Here is an 18,989-nt window from a genome sequence, read left to right on the forward strand (position 1 = left end):
CCCTTATAGACTTACTGTTTGAACTTTGTGGAAATCCAGGTAAGGAGGATGGACCATTCATTCCAGGCAGAAGAACAGGAGGAAGGCCAGGGAGTCCTGGATAAGCTGCTGGCAAACTGATACCATGAAGAGAACTGCTGTCCATCATGCCTGGCTGCTGTACGGTTAACCCTAGCACATCAGTAGCCTTCTTTATGCGATCCAATTCTTGCTGTGCCATCAGCTGTCTAACCGTTGTAGGAGCTAAATAATCTTTCTCTCGGTCTAGCTGACTTCCCACAGTTTCTCTCACTTTTGTAATATGCTGTTTGGAAAAGATATGATCTCTTATGGACAAACGTGCAGAATATTTCACACCACATAGAGAACATTCTGGCTTTGTCCCATCAGGTCCAGTCTGATTTATCATGAATGGCTTCCCTATGTTAATTTTGAATTTCTTTTCTTTAGCCCGGGCATTCTGAAACCAGACCTGAACCACACGTTTGGGCAGACCAATCTCATTCCCTAGCATTTCACATTCCTGCATGGTTGGAGTCCGGTAGTCACTAAAGCAAGCCTTGAGAACTTTAAGCTGAAGGTTACTCATTTGTGTTCGGAAACGTTTGTGGCCTGGCCGATCACTGTTTTTGGATTTAAACGGATTGCTAGCTCCAAATGGGTTAGGTGAACTTGGATCAGCTATGCTTGAAGTTTCACTGCGATCGGCATTATCATCAGGGTCATCAGTAATGTAGTAACTTTGGTCATGGTCGCCATCTTTCTCATTGAAGTGTATTGAAGGGCTTGTTAGGGAAAAGAGAAATTTATCATCAGTATTCTCATTTGTAGGTGTAGTTGCTGCTTTTGGTAGTGTGTCATTCACAAGCGGTTTTGGTTCTTTGGGGGGTGATGCAGGTTTTGCATCCCCTGAACTGCCAGTTGTGCTTTCCATTTCATTGTTCCCCTCATCCCCTGTTGTGGCGTCACTAATTGCTGTATTAATTGATGAAGTCTCATCAAAGTCAGTCTTGTTTTGATCATATCCAGAGTCAGCAGGAGGGGCATTCAAATTTTCTATATCCTCACTAGACTCTGCTTTAAAAGAAGAAGGACTTAAAAGGTTCTTCGGTGACATTTCTGCAGTTTTGCTAACAGGGGTTGATACAGTGGAGGCTAATTCATTTTCGCTTGATAATTCCGTTTTTGCTAATGACAGTGATGGGTAATCAAAAAATATGTACTTTTGTGGACTTTCTCCTCCATCTTCATTTGATATCAAAGGACTCGGAGGCAAACTATAGCCAGCCTGTTTTCCTTCATTCCAATGTCGAGAGCGGATGTGACTTTCTAAAGCGGATTTTGCTTTAAACAGAGCTCGACAAAAGGGACATCTTTTATGGGACTGGGCTGGACCAACTGCACGGAATTGGTCCCTTCTTTCTCGGGCTCTCGTGTTCTGAAACCAGACTTGTACCACTCTCTTTTCAGTCCCACTTCACGTGCAATATGATCTAGACATCTTTCTGGTGGGATGGAATCCAGCAGGTACTTTTCGTAGAGTATTTTCCAGCTGCTCTGGAGTAATTGTAGTTCTTAAACGCTTATCACGATGTTGATCTTCTCCACTGTTTCCTCCCTCCTTCTCACTACAGTTATTGTCTTCTTTATCATCTAGTTTCCGTTTCAGGGAACCAGAAACTGTAGCAGGGTGTGCTGTATGTGATGAGCCAGTTTGTGGTGGTATCTGAGCAAGAGAACTGTTAAGTAACTGTCCAGTCATCAAAGGATTATTTGGGTCAAATATCATGTAGGGCATATCCATTGGTCTTTCTAAAAACTGTGAGTGAAGAAATTGGTTTTGGGCTGCTAGGAAATGCATGTGCTGGTGCTCTTGCCAAAGTTCTAGAGTTGGAAAGGCAACTGTACACTGATCACACTGATACTGTAATAACTGAGGAGGTAGACTGTTCTGTAGAGAAGTCATTGAAATTGGCAAAGGACTGGAAGGAACAGGTGTGTTTTGGGATGCAGAAGGAGGTCTCCCTACAATCTGGGATTGCTTTTGTTGCGGTGGTTGAGAAGCTGAGGACTGAGGGTCAGAAGATGTTACTGGAGTAGACTGTACTGGTTTGGCGCTTTGGGAAGTTGTATCTGATTGCTTAGAGGTGGTTTCATTTTGTTTTGGTTTTTCTGTGGACTCTGGTTTAGGAGAAGCCTTCTCAGGTTCTGGTTTGGGCGATGGAATCAAAGGAGTACTAGAACCAGAGCCAGAGCCTGCTGCAGTGACTGTCAAGCTCTTTGACGAGTCATTTTGGCCAGAAACTGTACAGTTCTTATACACTGTTTGATCAGAGGCATCCATAGAGTCTTCAGTTTGGCTTTCATCTTGAGCATCATCATCTTCGTCTTTATAACACTGCTTTTTCTGGTGTGTAATTAAATCAAAGATCCTGGGAAAAACCACACTGCACTTTTTGCACTGATACTGCATGTTACTGGTTCGGATGTAACGCTCATTCGTCAGTTCCCTTTTCTCATTGTCTTTAGTTTCAGCTTGATTCTCGTAACTTTTGCGAGCTTTTTGTCGTGCATTTTGGAACCATACGACAATAACTCGAGTAGGTAGGTTAAGTACAGTTGAAAGCTGTTCAATTTCATCATCCTTTGGATAAGCATTTGTGTCAAAGAAGTCTTGGAGGACACGAAGCTGGTAGTCAGTAAACCGAGTCCTGGATGACCTCTTGCTGAAAGATGCATCAGACTTGTAGGGTTCTACAGCTGAAGGTTGAGGATCTATTCTGATATCTTCCAATACTGTTATAGGAGGATTGCTGAAATTATATGGAGAATCCTTATTTCTCTGTCGTTCTTTAAACAGAGTATTTCGAAACCAGTGCTTGATAACTTTCTGTGAAAGACCAGATTTCTCAGCCATTTCTTGGATCTGTTCTTCACTTGGAGAATTGTTAATATCAAAATAAGCACGCAAGATTTTTAACTGGTCATCTGTGATTCTTGTACGCGGACGCTTGAACTGAGAGTGCCGCAGGAAATTGGGATCTAATCCCAGCTGCTGCTGGCAAAGCTGGGTAAGATCAGCAGATAAAGTATCCATTGGCGGCAGCTGGAGGGCAAGCTGAGGAGGCAGTGCAGGATGTTGCACTGGCTGCATCATAATTGGAGGGAAAAGTGGGAGATCAAGTGAAACAGGAAGCTGGACTTGAGGTGGGGGTGGTGGTGGTGGTGGTGGTGAGGAGGTGGAGGTGGTGGTGGAGGAGGCGGTGGTGGAGGCGTGGGTGGTGGAGCCTGCAAAGGTGTGGAAGTTGTGTTTTGAATTTTTCCAGCTCCAGCTGAAGAAGGCTGAGAAGGAGTTGGAGGAGGAGGTGGAGGTGGTGGTGGAGGAGGTGGTGGCGGAGGCGGTGGCGTTTCTGGAGAAGATGGAGAAATGGGATAAAGTTTGTCATATGCCTCCCTGTACTGTCGGGCAAATTTTTCTAATGCTCCGTATGGAAAAAAATGTCCATGCACGTGTTCTTGATGACTCTTCAAAATAAGAATGTTGGAAAAAAGCTTACTGCAGGTTCCACACTCCAATTTGTCTGTGTTTTCACCATCCCCAGTCTTGCTTTTTTTCTGTACCTTTTGTCTGTTCTCATTGTACTGGATAACTAACTCAAACCCAAAGTTCTCCAACAAAGCCTTGGCTGCATTCCCCCTTGCTCCAGAAGCTATTCTAGGAGGTGGGATGGCTGGTTCTGAGGATTTTGGCTTCTTCATATCTTTGTTTTCTTTTAGTCCTTCATTCTCGTTAGTAAATTCTTGCTTTGGCTTCTCGTGTTTTTCAGAAATTTCTTCTGACTCCTTATATGATGGCATATCCTTTATCAGCTGGCAGTCTGTACTTACTAAGGTATTCTGCTCTGCTTTCATCAGCTTACTACTTTGCTGCTGCTGCTTTTGGGACTGAAGTTGGGGTTGGGTGGACTGATACTGTTGTGCCTGTTGCTGCAGTATCTGTAGCTGGGTTTGGCCAACATGGTGCTGAGTTTGTATCTGCTGCTTCAAATCTTCAAGCAGTGATCCTGTCATACCAGCCATTCCAGGCATACCAAACGTGGCAGAACCAGGCAAACCCAGATCTGGGCTTAAGCTAAATTCTGTACCAGGTATATAGAATGGGAAAAGGAACTGAGGCTGTTGAAATTGGAGCAGCGCTTCTGGGGTCATTGGAAAGTGAGGCAAAAAAGCTGGATTTAGAAACTGCGGTTGAAAGAACGCAGCTTGTTGTTGCAGTTCGTGCTGTAGTTGCATTTGAAGTTGTGCTGGTGACTGGGGTGGGTGATGTGTAGGCTGAGCAGAAATTAATTCAGAAGCTTGCTTTTTATTTAATTCTTTGGCATCTAAATGTGTTTCTTTGCTGTTAACTGCTGGTAAACTCAAAGATTCTAGCATTCCTTGGCTGGGGCTATTAACATTCCCTGCTACACTACTTCCACTACTTATATTACCACTTGGTTCTAGTTTTGCAGCCCTTGCCTTTGTCTGATGAAGCACAGATCTCATATGGATTTCCAATGTAGAACTTTGGCTATATGCAACATTACAAATGCTGCACTTGTAGGGTTTGTTGTCAGTGCTGCTGTTGGTTTCTTGAGGGACAGGACTTGATGCTTCCTGCAAAACCTTTTTAAGTTTATGCAGATGGGACACTGAGTTATAGTGGACCAAGAGAATGTTCTTCTGTGTGAAAGACTCTTTACACACTGTACACTTATATGGGCGAGATGGATCTAGAAATTTTTCCATAGTAAAATTTGGCCCTTTTCTAAAAGGTAAGGTCCGCTTTGGTTCCGAGCCCATATCATCTGGAATAGAGCTACTATCACTTCCTACGGGACTTGCTTTACCTTCCTGGTCCATCTCATAATCTCTTTCTATTTCCTGTTCTAGTGCATGATCGTCTTGTGCCATACTTTCACCTTCTGTCCACAGTTCACCATTGACAGGTAAAGATGCACACAGCTGCTGAAGTTCAGCTTCATTGAGTTCAGGGTGGCCTGCTTCCAAGTGTTTTTTTAAAGCCTGGAATGTACGGAAGCTACGTTGGCAAAGGCTACACATGGTAGCTGCCCGAATAGCATGGTACTGGGAATGTATCTGAAGCTTCTGCATAGTCTTAAAAGCCAAGCTACAATGGTTACAACGGTACTTATAGACATGGCGGTCAGAAACAGAGAGCTGCTGCTTCTTCTGCTGCTCATTTAGCTGGTCTGTCATAGAGTCAGTGGTCTTCGTATCTTTACTGCTGCTCTTATTCCAATCTGGTGTTTCAGTAGATTCCTTAGGCGGCTTCTGTTCTTCAGTCTTAACTTCCATTCCAGTTTTTGATTCATCGATCCCAGGGGTACTTTTCTCATCCACAGGACTTTCACCTAGTTTAAAGAAAGTGAAGTGTCCTTTACACAAGTAGAAGAGAAAGCACACAGTATTCATTTAAATTTATTTTTTCATCAAAAATCAAAAAAGGCACCTAGTATGCCATGTGTTAGCTTAGCAAAATATAACCACCTATCCTTGTCCCAGAAAATAAAGCAGGCAGGACAAACAGGAGTTTAAAGAAAGGGAAAAATCCCATACACAATGATCAGATTGGCAGCAGCACCTGGCCAAACAGTGGCATAGGACTTTTCTTTGCCAGAAGGTAGGAGTTTATTAGTACAATGGGAGCATCAAACAAGAAAAGGAAATAAAGAGCAGGAAAGGGGGAAAGAGTAGAAAAATGGGGAATATAGTTAGGATAGCTGATTAGAAAGAGGATGATAGTGGTCTGAGAAGAGAGGGAGAAGCATGCCGTGGCAACTAGCAAAATTTCCCAATGCACGATAAAGCGTCCATGATTAGAAACTTGCTATTGGAAATGAAGACAAAATCACTTACCTAACACTCCCAATTGATGGTGAAAGTGCAACTGTCTTCTGGAACTGGGTCTTATTTGCTGGTTAAAATAGGAGGATCTTGCCCTCAAAGTGGCTAAGCACTGTTGTTTGATTTTCCCTCCACCAAAAGCAAAGAGTCTGGCATACATGTGCATTCTACTAGCTCAGCCAAATTCAGATCCCTTGCCACACTTATCTTTTATCCCTGGCTATAAGCAAGCCAGAAAAAGATCCCCTTTACTAAGTAATAAGTAGTTTTATTTCTAAATTGCCCATACCTATCTTTTACATGTCTGGCTTTTTCTTGCATACCTGGATATTTCCCAGATCCCTCAGCTGTAATGGTTGCAGGTGTGTCACGTTCAGATTTCTCTGAAGCAGCTGCTGGCAATAGCATACTATTGGGCATCATGACATCTGGTACAGGAACCTTTGAAAACCAAGAATATGGTATTATTACAGAAAAAGCCCCACTATTTAATACTATACAACTATGAAATTGTAACTCAAAAGTTCCACCATATCTGGATGACTGCCAGAAATTAAGATCCTGATTCAGTCCTTAATTATGGTTTCTGACAGATCACAATCCAGAGCATCATGTATCCCTTGGTGGAGAATCAACTCAAAATAATCCACATAAAGGCGATGCTATAGAAGTACATATATTCAATATTTCACTGGTCTCAGTATCACCACAAAGGTTTTGCTGACTTTTCCAGGGCCATTGGATTTATCAGGGGAATTCTCCTAGGATATCCTCCGAAGACAGAGATCATGTTGAGATATGGACACCAGTAAGTCTTTCACTGAGGGTATTCCCACTTTTCTTTGAAAGATGTACTCTTAGTCTGGTAGTACTCAGTTTAGCTAAGTTGATATGAATATCAACTTGCTCAACATTTCATGTTTTTATTTTTCTTTGATCTTCAAAACAAATTCATATCAGAAATACAGGACTGTCCTATTAAGACTTAGCAAGTTTGAGTTCAAGCTCCTGCACTGCCAGATTCTGTCTAAAGAACCTTGGGTAAATCAGTCCAGACTGTGCTGCAGCTCCTCTTCTCTAACAGTTGAAGGCTAGGACTTCCTTCATACAGAGGTAAAAAGATTATCCACAGAAGAGATTTTTGAGTTGTAAGTAAATAATGGAAGCTGTAGTGGTGTGGGATTCATTCATTATGAGGTATGAGTAGAAATATCTTTTGTTCCTCTAACACTGGATACATAAGAATTACATATATATATTTATGTATGTATATATACACACACAAATTGCCTCTTGGAAAAATATTCTTTAAAAAAACCCACCTGGGTTTAGTACATTTGTGATTTAAACACGGCATTAATAGCATCCTCTCATAGGACTAATGACATTGAGTTTACTTGGGAGGTCTTTTAAAAAATTATGTAGAGAACTGTAAATGTCCCAGAGAAGAAAAAATTTCTATAAATAGTATTTATTTTGTTGTCAGAAGCTTCAGGCATGGAGAGAGCATATTAATGTTAGCAATGATGACAATTTCAATTATGAAGGTTATGTTTTACAATCTTTTCTCTGGAAAACATCAGGGGATTTTCCCCTCTCAGAAACATTGGGACAACTCCCCAGCACCTGATGAAGAAAGATTTCAAAGTTGCTTCATTATCAGCATAGAGGGAATCATGAAGAATTTGAGAAGAAAGCTAGTGCTGCTCAATATGGAGGGGGAAATTTTCCATATTTTTCCATTTTCCTGAAAGGATTAATGGAAGTTAAATTTCTACTGCATTTTCCTTCCAGTGGGCCAAAATTACATGGTATGTCAGAACAATAATTAGTAAAAAACCAAGGAAAAGAAAAGAAGTCCCCCAAGTGTGTATTTGCTCATCTGCTCTAAACACAATGAACTCTAGGCCTTTAGTCAAGAGATCTCAATTATTTCTAATACTTTTGCCACTTTAGTTGGGGATGAGGTGGTAGATCTACAACCGCACCCATATAAATGAAGGAGTCATCTGTGGATGCAGAAGTAAATACTTAAGGAGTTGGATCACTGAGATTTCCAAGTCTGTCTAAGAAGGCAAGACAACCAGAACAATTTTGTCTTAGGAGGTCTGTTTTCTAACTGAATTTATGCTGTAATAACAAATACATACGAGATCTGATTGTGTTTTTACTGACGTTGCTTTGAATGGATGTTTCAACTGCTATTTTACAGTGAATTTCACGTAATGTAATGTACAGTAAAGGTATACACAGGAATACTTCTACGTTTGGGAACTACATTCTTCAGGGAGTTCCTATTACATTACAAACAGAAGTCACAATACTTCTCAGACCTGGATATTATTAGGCCAAATTTTCAGGAATGCACTTAGAGACATGAACTGACTTAACTTTTCGCTTTAACAGTGAGGAATTACAGGCTTTTTGCATCTGTGAAATCCACCTTCAGCCACTTTCCCAAGGGACAGCAGTCACTGGATGAGATTAAAAGAGAACCTAAGAGTCTTGACCCACTCCCCTCCTCAGGCTACCTGAATGCTATTTCAGAACAAATATATTGCCCACAAGGTCCAAGTATATTTGTGGAGCATGTGCATCAGTATTTGGAGCACTTACTGTCATGAGGAGTTTCTCCACACAGTCAGGGGACACACTGTGCAGATGGGTCAAATGAAGCTGGAGATGCATTTTGTTGCTGAGGACGTCTTGGCAGAGGGGGCAGCAGATAACAGGTTGCATTGAATGCTGTGACAGGACATGCATCTGGATACGATTTGGGTCCCTACCATTGTAGTTACAATAAGGACATTGATAGAACTGAAAAAAAAAATCAAGATGCAGGCTATTAGTCAATGTGCTTTTTATAACTTGCTGATACAGCTATTTTAACAGCATATCATCTCTGTTTCATTCTTGAGTTATTTGAAAAAGAGTTCTAGAATGCAATTAAATTGTTACATTTCCTTTTACCTGATCATGACAAAATTTATTGTCCTCTGGAGGCTTTGATTTTTTAGCTGCACCATCCTCTTCTTTTGCCAGAAGAAGCTGTTGTGCCCCTACAACAGTGTTCACTTTTGGTTCCTTCTCTGGCGTGACTATTCCTGTTTTGAAAACATAATTTTTGAGAACACATTTTAAACTTAAAAATATCCTGGTTTACAAAGAGGCTCTGACTTCAAAGGTCTGTATTGTCTTTGAGGGTCTTTTTTTTGTTTGCTTGCTTGTTTTTTAAACACTGAGAAAAAATAAAGTTGAATAAAACAAGTCTGATAAGCACATAGGTGAAAATACACTTTTATCCTTGATACTCTATAAATACATTTAAAAATGGACTCCTCTCTACTGTTTAGATAACCCTAGGTTGCCTTTAAAGATTAATCAATAATGTTCTTTCTTTAGCAGCTCAGTATGAATTTGTGTATTACATTAAAACAAATCAGCTTTTGCTTAAAAAAGCCTGTTTTCTGAAATAATTAATTTGCTGCTGTTTAATTACCCTCTCTCTTTTCTAAATTGTCTGAGCAATATGATTATGGTGCTGTTTTGATAACTCCTGCCTGGTTACTATTCTGAAGCTAAATATAGCGAGCCTTTAAAAGAAATACTGTGGAGAATAGGATTTCAGAGCTAACTTAATATTAATTATATACAAAGATCAGTCTTTTGGGATTGCTTTAGATGTTTACACTGTGAATTTTTATAGTCTGGCATTTGTGATCAAAACCAGAATATAATTGTTTTCTATAGATAGCTGTACTATTAAGTATTAAATACTATATTTAATATTATGCCTGAGCTGGCTGTGTAATGTGGCCCAGTCTTGCACACATCAAAGAAAAGAGTGCAATTCTAATTTCCCAGTCCATCAGAAAATTCTTTCCAGCGTCAATTTGCCAGATAATCTCTCCTGCTAGGCTGGATATTACAAGAGCATTGGGTAGGCATGTCACATACATCTCACGACAAACACAAAACCTCATTTACCAACCATTCCAATCTCATCATAGTGCGGCATCATCTGACCTTTTTTCTGCTGTTTATTATGAGTATTTCTAATTTTAACTTTCAATTTTCACCATCTTCCAGTCAATTTGCAACTAAATTATTTCCAGGGTGAGGACACTATCACTGGACACTGGGTGCAAATACATCTTGAAATGCAATGAAGCTAAACCATTGATTGCTATCAGACCCAACGTAAATATATAGTCCAGGGGTAATCTGATTGTATGCTGTGCATGAAGATTTATCTTGATTTTTTTCAATCCACATAAGGTTCATATAAATGAACAAATTGCACCTCATTGCACAATAACCTAGGATTAATTTAAAAAAAAGGTCATGGACATTTTGGCAACAAAGTAAACAAGAACAAAAAACCCACAAAATTCAGAACTTTTTATTATTTTCATATAGGCTTTGTGCAATATTTGATCTTACAAAGACAACATTAAAGAGAAGCAAAATAAGAGAACAGTTTTCAAGGTAAATACCAAATCCTCATGGGAAAATAAGAGCTAATTGAAAACTGAATCATACAGGGACATTTTCTGAAGAGCACTTTAAAAAAAAAATAAATAAAGCATATTTTATGACTTACGCCTTAATGGTGATTTCCGCACACATTAACTTTCACTCCTAAGTTGTTAATTATTTCTTTTGGAGCAATTTAGGCTAGTAATTTTTGCATGTTCACACTCAAATTAAAGCTTATTCCTGCTGTATTTTCCTATTTATAATGATCAATTAATCATCATTTGTTTATCATCTGAACAAGTCCCTGTTTGGAGCCCCCTGAATTTTTGCACTCTCAGGAACAGATCTCGGAGGCATCTTTTAGACTGCTCAGTCACTGCTGGACCAACAACCCAAAGGACTACCTATGCTTAAAGGCAAAATCTAAGTGATGAAATCACATAAAGCACCATTTTATTACTCACTTTGCTTTATGACTATTAATACAGTACTCCCTGGCCCATCTGTATTTACATATTATTTAAGTATCTTAACTGTGAGAATTACGGGAAATAAATAAGTGACATACTATATTAAGAAACAAAGGTTGCTTCTTGGGCATTAGAAGGACAGATTCAAATTATTAACCTGTTTTCATTTCCAACCGTCAAAAACAACTCTACTGTTTCTTACCTTACAATACGTCACTTTTTAAACATCCTTTTTAAAAAGAAATGGGCCAGATTCTCAGTTGATGTACATGGATATTGATACGCCGGAAGATGAATTTAAAAAAACAAAATGAAAAAATTCCACCTTCTCTTCCCCTCATCACACTAGATTGTTCTCAACTGTTGTTTCAGAAATTTCTGTTGTTACAGAAATTACAACCCAAATTCTCCTTCAAAATTTACTTGTGGAAATGCATCTTACTGTGTTCTGGCAGTGATATTTAACTGCTAGTGAAATTTATCTTGAAGTGCACTCTGTGTGCGCCTGGGCACACACAAGGTTAATATTACACATCATCTTCCACCACAGGATGGAATAACTTAATTACTTCAAAGGGCCTATAATAATCATGAAACACATAGTTCTTGTTTCTATAAAAACAAGGCGGGGGGGGTTGGTTAAATTTCTTTTGTGGTTAATATAATAAAACAGTAGAGTTATAAAACACTGTGGCGGGGTCAATAAATGCATAACAAAGCACAGCCTTTTACAATGTTTACTATGATATTTATATAAACTGTCAAAGTTTACAGAGGCTTTGTTGTTTTTGTTGTCGTTTGGCTCTGGATTCATTCAACCTCAAGCACTGTTACTTCTTATATGACTGAAGTTGCATCTGGCCAATGGTAATGTAACTGAGTCCGGGACTTATGGTGAGCTTTAAATAAAAGAAAAAGGGTGGTTGATTTTGCCCTCGGGCATAGGGGAGTCACTCGCCCCTGCATATGGAGAAGACCAGAGTCCCCGAGCCACAGTGAACATGCCAAAACCAGCTCAACCTTTTATCCAAGGGTCCAGCTACCATCAACCACTCAGTCCCTTGCCTCGCTGTATCAATGTTCTGCTTTCCATGTTGAATTTTCTGTCTTAGAAAGCTTTGGTAGAAAAACTGTCAACACCTATGATCTTATAGAAGGGGTTACAGAAGGAGGAGGGAAAGAAAAGAGAAAATCTCATGGTCTTCAACATACTGTGTGCACTATTTTCATAGCTACATGTTCCACTGCCATGCCATTCTTACAAGGCAGTTGTAGGAAAAGACTAAGTCCAGTTGCTACATGTTTTAAATACTCACTTTTTATTCTTGAGATGCATTACTTGTAGTGTTTTGTTTGGGGTTTTTTTGCAACTGTGAAACACAACCGAAATTCTTTTTATAATATAAAATATGCACCTTATTTTAGATGAATAATGCAATTTCAATACATTTAGCTCAAAAAGTAAGTTTAATTATAAATAAGTGCCATGAAATAGACTAGGCAATGATTGCCTGTCAGTAACAGAATTATTTAACTTGTGTAGGATTGCTAATATAAAAGTGACACAATTCACTGCAATTCAGATGTCATCACCTTCATAATATATTTTGAAGCCCCAAAATAAAAATAAAAATAAAAATGTTTGTGTGATTAATAAAAAGGAGAACATTAATAAAGTACATATACTAGTGAGAAATAATCCTAGAAAAGCCATGATAAAGCCACTATTTTCTTATTTATGAATCTTTGTATTTGATAAAGATTGCATAATTTAAGACTTCTGACACATCAGATGATGTTCTTCAGACTCAAAATAATTCTAAAATTATAATTACTGGTATTCTTTCTAATTAGAGTAGAATGAAAGGATAATTTTCATTGCAATAATGAAGGTTAATTTCCATCCTTCCTCATGTTTACTACCTTATTAAAAAGTGCTCCCCTTAGCCATGGCAGAGACATATTACATTTTCAATGCAAATGTATTAATCTGGATAAATTCCATATTAATTCTTGCACTGCATAGAGCTGTAATTTGGATTATAATTAATCTAAAGTGGCACTAGATTTAAATGACAATATAAATGAGGCATTAGTAGGCTTTTCTATTCGAGATGAATATTCAACAAATATAACTTGCATATTGCCAAGTCTCATCTTGAAAGCTCTCCTCCTTGAGATAAGGTAAGAAACGCAGCACAACAGCTTACACAAACACACTGTTACTAAATACCTGTTAATCCTTTCTTGTCTAATAGATTCTATGCTAAAGAAGGGTCACACCACTTTCCTGTCTAACTTGTTAGTATTGTGATTAATTTATTGGTTTTCCTGAGATTTCTTTGGCAAGACTTGCAACATTCAATTCATGAGAAAGCCCAAATTAACATTCAATTATACAGAAGCAGTTATGCAGTCATTAGAAATACTTGTCAGCTGAGTGAAAATTAAGATGATGGTGGGAATGTTACATATGCAGAGTTAATTTAGATTCGGAAAATAAAAGTTTCTAAAAGATTTCGGATTTTTCAGTACAAACTATTTTCTGCAAAGCACAAAGGCAATCATGTATTTCAGCCCTTGTTTTTATATGAATCTTACTGCAAAGTTATTTGTGTAATTGCTGACACGGGAATGCAGAACAATTATGCTGGTTTTTTGCAGTGCACCCAGTAGGCATCTGGATATAGGTTTGTCCTAATTAAACTTGGCCCTTATGAGTGGCTAATCCTGATGGAATTTTGAGAATTCCCCTTCAGTATTTTTTTTCTAGATTTTTTTTTTCCCCCTGGAGCTTTAATACTGTATTCTTTCCTAAACAACTATTAATGGACCAGCCTAAGAAAACGAGAGTGCTGCTAAATTCCCTGACGTGGTTCATACTGTCTCCTAGGCAAACCATATGGTAGGAAATGCAGGCTGTAGTGGCCGTCGCCCCTCTCCTGGGGAGTGTCCGGGCCATCCCCCGAGGAGACTGCATAGGAGGACCTGCATCAGCCTGGGAGCATGGATTTACTGCACTGCAGACAGTTTTGACCAAGTCAGAGAGCCAGACAAGGGGAACAGATATTTTAAACCACAACACAGCTTCTTGCTCAACATCATCCTTGTCATCATCGGCCTTGCCTCAGTCTCTTGAGCTCAAAAAATAAAGCAACTGAAGAGCAGTCGAGGCTGTAAACTGTGATGGGTGCTGACCTTAGCCCATCAACAAAAAAACTTAAAGGAAGCTTTAATCTCTAAGTCAGTCTTCTGAATTGACTTGGCACAGAAATTTTTTGGAAATAAATTCGAAAATGTTTAATAATGCAGCAAACTGCAGTATGGGTGAATTTGGGTGTAAAGAAATTCAGATGTAAAGCGGTATTTTTTCTACAACTATATGTCTTTATGGACAACACAACCTCCTTTGTATGCTGCTGTCATCAGCGTACAAGGAAAAGATATATGACTACCTGAAACTAATAGGCTTCAACCTGTTTCAGCACTTCTGCTTCAGTGAATCCAACATAATGTAACTAGGTATAGCGTGCGGCAAAAGTAGCCAATGTAATATTCATTGTGACCATAGATTTCCATCTCATACATAAAAAGCATGGGTGAAGTCACATATTTGCCAAATCAAACACAGAAAAAGCCTTGGGTATCTACACCAGATGCTGGCCCTAGGTTTGTTTGTGCACAAGTAAATGTCATGACATAGAGGTTTTGTTTTCAAAGACAGTAGCTTTCATTACTGGGCTTTGTCTATTCCAGGAGATCAAAATTACCCAACCCATAATCCGTTTTCAATGATATTTCCTCTTTCTTAGGCTGAATCATCTGTAAACTTTTTCACTGGATTTTGTGTGTTTTTTTGTAAATACCTCAAATAAATGCCCAGGAAGAGGCCAGATTCTTGGGAGTAACTAATCTGTGAGCAAGAGCAAAAAATAATAACAAAAACCCTCACATTCTTTGGGTTAAAAGGGGGGCAAAACCTGATTGAAGAAAAAATTCAAGTGGTACCTAATCCTATGCTTATGAAAAATTAATATGCCATCAGAGGAATCACAAGTACAGCAAAGATTAATGAAAGGCGCTTAAAAAATTACAAGCACACAAACTGATTTGATTAAAAAATAATCTCACTGGTCGTCCTGTAATATTCTTCAACTTATCCGCATCTATCCTGTCAGATGGTTATGATTAAAAATAGGTCAATGGGAGGCTACTGATAGAAATCACATGCAAAATGCACATGCAATGAATAGTAGTGGGAATGTCCAGACAGTTTAAAATGAAAGAGCATTTCATAAGTTAAAAAAGGGGGATAACAAAATTCTAGCATCTTACCAGAGTCTTTGCTAGATTTTTTGCTTTCACTATTGTCTTTCTCACTTGATTCTTTATCATCAGCCACAGCCACTGATGTACTTTTAGCAGACCCTTCTGTGTCTTCACCTTGTTCTTCTGCAGACAAACACAGAAAAGATCTTAGGAAAGGAACTCAGTGACCAGTTAACAGCAGTTAAAAAAAAATGTCCTGAAATAATAACAGCACTAACAGAGGGTGGCAAAATAGGGGGAAGAAGGGTCAGGGGGAAGACAAGCGAAAGAACAGTGCTTTAAAGAGGTTGGATATTAATTCTAAATAATTTGCAATATTTCAAGATCTGACTGTGTCTTTACAAGAGTATCTGCTTTCCCCCAGTGTGACAGATTTAAAGCCTGTCATTTCATATTCTTTGGCTAGAAATGATTTGTGTTGAAATACATGCACATGCATGCACACACACGCATACACACACACCCCCCCAATAGGCTGGAACAAAAGCAGGCACATGTAAAAATGCATCTTGGAGCCAAAAAAAAAAAAAAAAAAAAAAAAAAAAAAAAAAAAAAAAAAAGGGAGAACTCAAATATAAATCCTATTAGTGCAGCAGTATCCCGCTAATTGCAGTAAGTAAGTATTAGGTATTAGGTACTGTATTAAATATAAACCTCTGGCTTTGCGGGAGAAGTCTCAAATTTTGTCTCCAGGGGGAGCCATTCAGGATAAATGATGCAACTTGGTGTATGGCTTCTGAGGAAGCAGCATTACCCACACCTCACTTACGTGTTCACACCAGCTAGATTACATGGAAATCTTCACAGTAACTCAAGCCCATTTAATTATTCGGTAAATCTCAGCTATGCTGCTACTGGTGGATTAATCTGTTTATGCAGTTAGCTTCTATGCTGGGGCTGTGTAGCACTAATCCGTGAAAGGCCCACTGTTCCTTTTCATCCTGTGATCATTTGTCTCTCACTGTGCTGATGTCACATTTTAATGAATTTTTAGCAATCTGAGTAATGCCAGATAACCAGACTTGCAACTCCCTACAGCACAGCATGCTGTTTTCATTGCAGCACACACATGCACACACACAAAAATAAAAATCATATTTCTCTGTTCAGGTAGGAATTATATCAATTAGGTGAAGGTAAAATGGGATTCGAAGCACCAGGCCGCTCGATTTCATAAAATCTTTAATGACCATATAAATTAACCCTGGAAAGGCAAAAGGTCACAGACACACATTTGCATACACTCTTCTATTCACTTTTGATAAGCAGAGCTTTTATGCAGGGAACATGATACAATTAACCCTTCAGGAACCATACAAAATGCAGCTACCGACATTTTAAGTGTCAAGCATTAACTGAAAATTACACACTGCATAAAATTTTCATTGTAAATGCTATAGTGATTGAAAGGGGAAATAGTGGCCCTCTTCGCACCCCATGTTTTATTAATAACATTCTGACAGCCGAATGAAATATCCTCTGTCATATGTAGCAGCTGAGCACAAAAAAATTGCTGCCTATTGCCTTACTGCCAGCTATACACTGAAACCCTATGCCTAGGCAAACAGCTCTCAGATCGATGTGGCAAAACTATCCGATTCTCAACTCTCTGCAAAACCTTTTGCAAATCGGAAGAGAAAAACACAGCTGCAATTCTGGAAACCAACCTTCCCCCCGCACCCGCCCCCCCCAATCCCCAAAAAATCCTGACCACAGGATCAATGTGTTTTGCATTGACATGGAAATACAATAGGTTTAGGACTAAACACGTGTGTCCACTTTCTGGAACAACACAGGAAGAAAGACGGTCCCTCCTTTTAAAAATAATTGCATATTAAAAAAAAAAAAAAAATCCATGCAAATGGAAAGCCCCCTCATGCTGCGTGAGCGCTCTCCTCCCACACTGATAGCTAATCAAACACGGTGGGTATCCCTGGCGCAGCTGGCAGCGGGGCTGTGTTGTCAGGGTGGCGGGGAGCGCGGCTCGGGATGCTGCGCGCCTGTGATCATGCCTGGCTCGGGCTGTGTTAATGCTGAGCGCGCACACAGGAGCCTCGCATCCAGTGTCAGGCCCCATGGCCTCACGGAGCCGATGGCAATCCCTTTCGACTCATCCTTGGGAATGGACGCATTGCTTCTTTTACTAGATTTACTGGCCCAATCCCCCTGGGCTGGAAAATGAAGTGTCAAAGTGCTACTGAGTGTCCTTATCTTGAGGGGACATAAAATTGTAAGGGCTATCGTGGCACACATTAATAAAACATTGTGTGTGTGTCAGACAAAGAGAAAGAAAATTATGAAGGTACTAAAAGAAAAGCTACAGTATCATCTGGGTCTCATCAGACAATTTTTGCAGGGTGCTCTCCTGTTTTTCTGGTATGTGTTTTAAGTGTGAGAGAAATTCCCAGACATGTTCTCCTATACATCATCGTGGTGTCTGACCTCAGCCTGACCCTGGCAACAGTTTGAGAAATCTGAATGTGAACAAAGACTCTGTGTCAGCAGCAGGGAGAGATTGCGGGATAGACTTTCCCCATCAACTTAATCGCAAACAGCAGTTCTGAGGCCGTAACTTTACGGGGCTGCACCACGCCACAAACACATAACCTTTAGAGGTGAAACTGCCCCTCGGTCCCCACCCCCCCCTTCTGTGATTTTTCTCAGTCTTGCGGTGCTCCCTTTGATGTAGCAAGGCAATTAGCCGTAATGTTCAAGTACTGCAGACCTGTTTTATGGTTTGGAAGGTGAGAGCTGTTTATTACAGGTAGGCTCCTGGGGGCCATAAAGGCTTTGCAAATTTTTAATCATGCAAAAAACTAATCAAAATGTAACTTATACACACCATAAAAATTAATATCATTATTATGCATGGTATAAATTGCCTGCCTTGGCTTTCAATGGCACTCCCTTCTAGAAAATACATTTGGCATTCATTTCAGAAATATGTATGGCATTCACTTCAGAAGTAAATTTCATAGACAGAAATGATAATACAACTTCTCTTTTCCTTCAAAATTACAGAAAGGTTGTCTAAGACTCACACGGTCACGACATATATCAAAGGGACAAGATGAAAATAAAACAGCTCTAACTTAAAAGCAGTTAGCAAATTACAAAAAAACCTGAAGAACCTTTGCTAGAACAGATATTGAGGAAATGTAACTAAGTGTGCTATCAAAGACATTACATTCCTATGCCAGAATGTTTTTTTTTTAGCAAGATTTTTGTTCCTACTACACGTGCCAACCAATAAGAATACCATGCAGAAATAAAAACTGGATGGCCCCTGCTCAAAGACACAAAATTATGAATCATTACGTATCAACAAAACACAGTATGATTGTGCTACAGATTCGAGTTAAGTTCCAGCATTCTGTTTTAAATTTACAAGAGTCCTGCCTATATACATTTACAAATGTCATCTTTGAGAATGAATAGAGTTCCTGATTCAAATGCACTTTAATGGCTTTAATAACACTTACTATTGCAATATGATATTTTATTCACACCTGTTTTTATTTTGTCCAACTGTTGAAAATTTCTTTTGATGTTGGATGCCTTGAATTTAGCCATTATCAACCTTCTGCCTCACAACTTAGAATTAAACATAAAAATGAGGTTAGCAGCATTCTGCACTAAAACTGTGAAATAAGGAAAAAATTAAAAATTCTTGTGCCAGAGCTAACATTAATCAGTTGATATTGCATATTCCATATTTTATGTCACATACTTTAGTATGTTAATCTACACACAGGTCTAATTCTGTCCTGATTTTATGAAGTAAGACCCTTGTGATTTTCCTCA

At 39.1% G+C, this 18,989-nt stretch overlaps 1 protein-coding gene across 1 annotated transcript in view; it reads right to left on the reverse strand.

Annotated features, from left to right (window-relative positions):
* Positions 1 to 18,989, reverse strand: part of ZFHX4 (zinc finger homeobox 4) — a 178,020-nt gene that overhangs the window by 40,890 nt on the left and 118,141 nt on the right. The window contains 8 exon segments of the mRNA XM_040085142.1: positions 16 to 1,467; positions 1,470 to 1,545; positions 1,547 to 3,232; positions 3,235 to 5,414; positions 6,231 to 6,348; positions 8,524 to 8,724; positions 8,878 to 9,011; positions 15,192 to 15,308. Of these exon segments, the coding sequence (XP_039941076.1) occupies positions 16 to 1,467; positions 1,470 to 1,545; positions 1,547 to 3,232; positions 3,235 to 5,414; positions 6,231 to 6,348; positions 8,524 to 8,724; positions 8,878 to 9,011; positions 15,192 to 15,308 (5,964 nt within the window).

This window comes from Hirundo rustica, chromosome 1 (assembly GCF_015227805.2).
Source record: "Hirundo rustica isolate bHirRus1 chromosome 1, bHirRus1.pri.v3, whole genome shotgun sequence".
In the NCBI taxonomy this organism is placed as follows: Eukaryota; Metazoa; Chordata; class Aves; order Passeriformes; family Hirundinidae; genus Hirundo; species Hirundo rustica.